Here is a 2809-nt window from a genome sequence, read left to right on the forward strand (position 1 = left end):
GTCTGTTCTCATGGGCCTCATTATCATACTCTTGAGAATTGTGGGTAGCTAACATTCCAAAGATCTCCCTCTGAGTGAAAAATGGGTGGAAGGATCTGTTCCTGGGTGATGTAACAGTCCTTTGATTCTAGGCAAATCCAGAGATGAATGTTATTCCCAGATGACAAACAGCAATTAAGTATGAAGCTGGGTGCGTGTAAACCACAGCAGAGGAAACTAAGAGGCAGGAGCATCACCGTTTTGGAGAACATGCCAAAATCACTTACTCAATGGCAACAGGATTTGTACTCTGTGTTTTCATAATTAATTTACAGACTGTATTTCTACAGACAATCCTTATAATACATTATGTACCCCACAAGAATATAGGTCATGCCTTCCAAACTTCATTTTTGCAAGAACATGTGATGTAATAACTTAAATACAGACAAAGCTGAATTTAATCTGTTAATATTTTTACTTTGTGAGACAAGGAAAACTGGGATGCACTAAATGATACTGACATTTGAGGAAAAAGAAAAGATATTTACTTTTTTACAGTCAGTTTATTGAATGGGGAATGAGAAGATGGCTGTGAAGACAGAGTACCTCAACCAGACTATGGTAAGTCACTTCTTCCTACAGGGTCTGATGTACACAGCTGAGCACCCTGGCCTCTTCTTCCTCCTCTTCCTCCTCATCTACAGCATCACTGTGACTGGCAACCTCCTCATTCTCCTTACTGTGGGCTCTGACCCTCATCTCCGCTCCCCCATGTACCACTTCTTGGGCCACCTCTCCTTCCTGGATGCATGTCTGTCTACAGTAACAGTTCCCAAGGTCATGGCAGGCCTGGTGACTTTGGATGGGAATGTGATCTCCTTTCATGGCTGTGCTATACAACTTTATTGTTTCCATTTCCTGGCCAGCACTGAGTGCTTTCTGTACACAGTCATGGCCTATGACCGCTACCTGGCTATCTGTCAACCCCTGCACTATCCAGTGGCCATGAACAGACGGGTGTGTGTAGGGCTGGCTGGGAGCACATGGGCCATAGGTTCTGTGCACTCTGCGATTCACACTTCCCTCACCTTCCACCTGCTATATTGTGGACCTCATCATATCGCCTACTTCTTCTGTGATATCCCTCCAGTATTGAAGCTGGCCTGCGCAGACACCTCCATTAATGAGCTTGTCATGCTGGCAAACATTGGCGTCGTAGCTGCAGGCTGCCTCATCCTCATCATCATCTCCTATGTCTTCATTGTGGCTGCAGTGCTACGCATCCGCACAGCAGAGGGAAGGCAGCGAGCCTTCTCCACTTGCACAGCGCATCTCACAGTGGTGCTCCTATACTACATGCCCCCTGTCTGTATCTACCTGCAGCCAAGCTCCACTGGCGCAGGGGCTGGAGCCCCTGCTGTCTTCTACACAATAATCACACCAATGCTCAATCCTTTCATTTACACACTGAGGAACAAGGAGGTCAAGCAGGCTTTGAAAAGATTGGTGTGTAGAGGCTCCTGAGAGTCACCAGCTGGCAACCCAGGCCTCCAACCTGAACCCGTGGCTGTGCCCCTTGCCTGTCAGGAAAACAACAACGGCAACCACTCAAAAAAGAAACTGCTGAGTATCCACTGAGTCACATGTCCTCTCTTTGATCTGCCTCAGCATCACCTTAACAAACTCTTCATTAATAAAATCAAACTAGAGAGGTGACATTTTCAAGTATTTCTGACACCTAAGCTCAAGGGTATGCAAATGTTGTTCAAACTCTTGCTTGTTTTAGTGTTTCTGTAAATAATTGCATTGACTGTATATCTTTTACTAATTCTTAAAGCAAATATAAAAGGTCCAAACTTTTGCCATCTATCACCTGATTTTTTAAGAGAAGAGGCTAAATTTTATCATGATTAAATTAAACTCCAATGAGGCTTGTCCAACATCACTTATAAAGTCATTATATTATCTGTTCCCATTCCAGGTAGCGATACCTAAGACCAGACTCACAAGATGAAATAACAAACATGAGATTTGGAGGCCTTTGAAACCACCCATATCTCAGAATTTGAATTCACTATTCAATAGATAGAACATTTTGTAAAAATCTTATATACTGGTTGCTTTAGTTTAAGAAGAAAATTAAAAGTAATTTCCTAATGGGATTTTATGAGGTCTGACTGAGATAATTGGCAAGGTTTTGGTATTTCCATTGGTGAAGTACTTTACTTATAGAACAAACACAAGAACAGATGTTTTTTAGATAATAAGGTAACAAATACATCAAGATTCTGCTTACTGTAATTTACCATAAGGTAGGAGGAATTGTGATGGCTTCCAGGATGAGTGACTGATATAATCTTTAGATAAATGTGCCTTGACTGTTAAGCTAAACACTTCATGCACACAGCACTTTATCACTTTAACTGTACTGTTCTTCTATAGAAATAGCCTCAGCTAAACAAGCCACTCTCTTTGCTAATTTTTATAGCAAAAGAAAATAGGTTGTAGAATGACAAGTTAATATACAATTACAATACAATATATAATCAAATGGGTTGTAAATATGAATAAGGTCTTGAAAATTCAAAGATGTCTTCATGTTTATTTATGAAGAAGAATAATTGAATGCTTATTAGGGTGAAAATGGTAATCTTTATTGATACTATTGCTCGCCAACTTGACTGGACCTGGTGTCACCTAAATGGACAACTGACAAGCACACCTTTGAAGGATTTTCTTGATCACATTATTTGAAATAGAAAGATCAACAGTTAATGTGTACAATACCTTCTGATGGCAGTCCAGATGAAAAGACACCGAGACAAGA

The 2809-nt window shown here is 40.9% G+C and overlaps 1 protein-coding gene across 1 annotated transcript; it reads left to right on the forward strand.

The window, feature by feature from the left end:
* The first annotated feature begins 567 nt into the window (after positions 1-567).
* Or10s1 (olfactory receptor family 10 subfamily S member 1) lies at positions 568-1506 on the forward strand. Its single transcript, XM_048417029.3, has one exon. The coding sequence runs from the start codon at positions 568-570 to the stop codon at positions 1504-1506; it is 939 nt and encodes a 312-aa protein (XP_048272986.3).
* Positions 1507-2809: the final 1303 nt, after the last annotated feature.

The sequence above is a fragment of the Myodes glareolus genome, chromosome 4 (genome assembly GCF_982192425.1).
Source record: "Myodes glareolus chromosome 4, mMyoGla1.1, whole genome shotgun sequence".
In the NCBI taxonomy this organism is placed as follows: Eukaryota; Metazoa; Chordata; class Mammalia; order Rodentia; family Cricetidae; genus Myodes; species Myodes glareolus.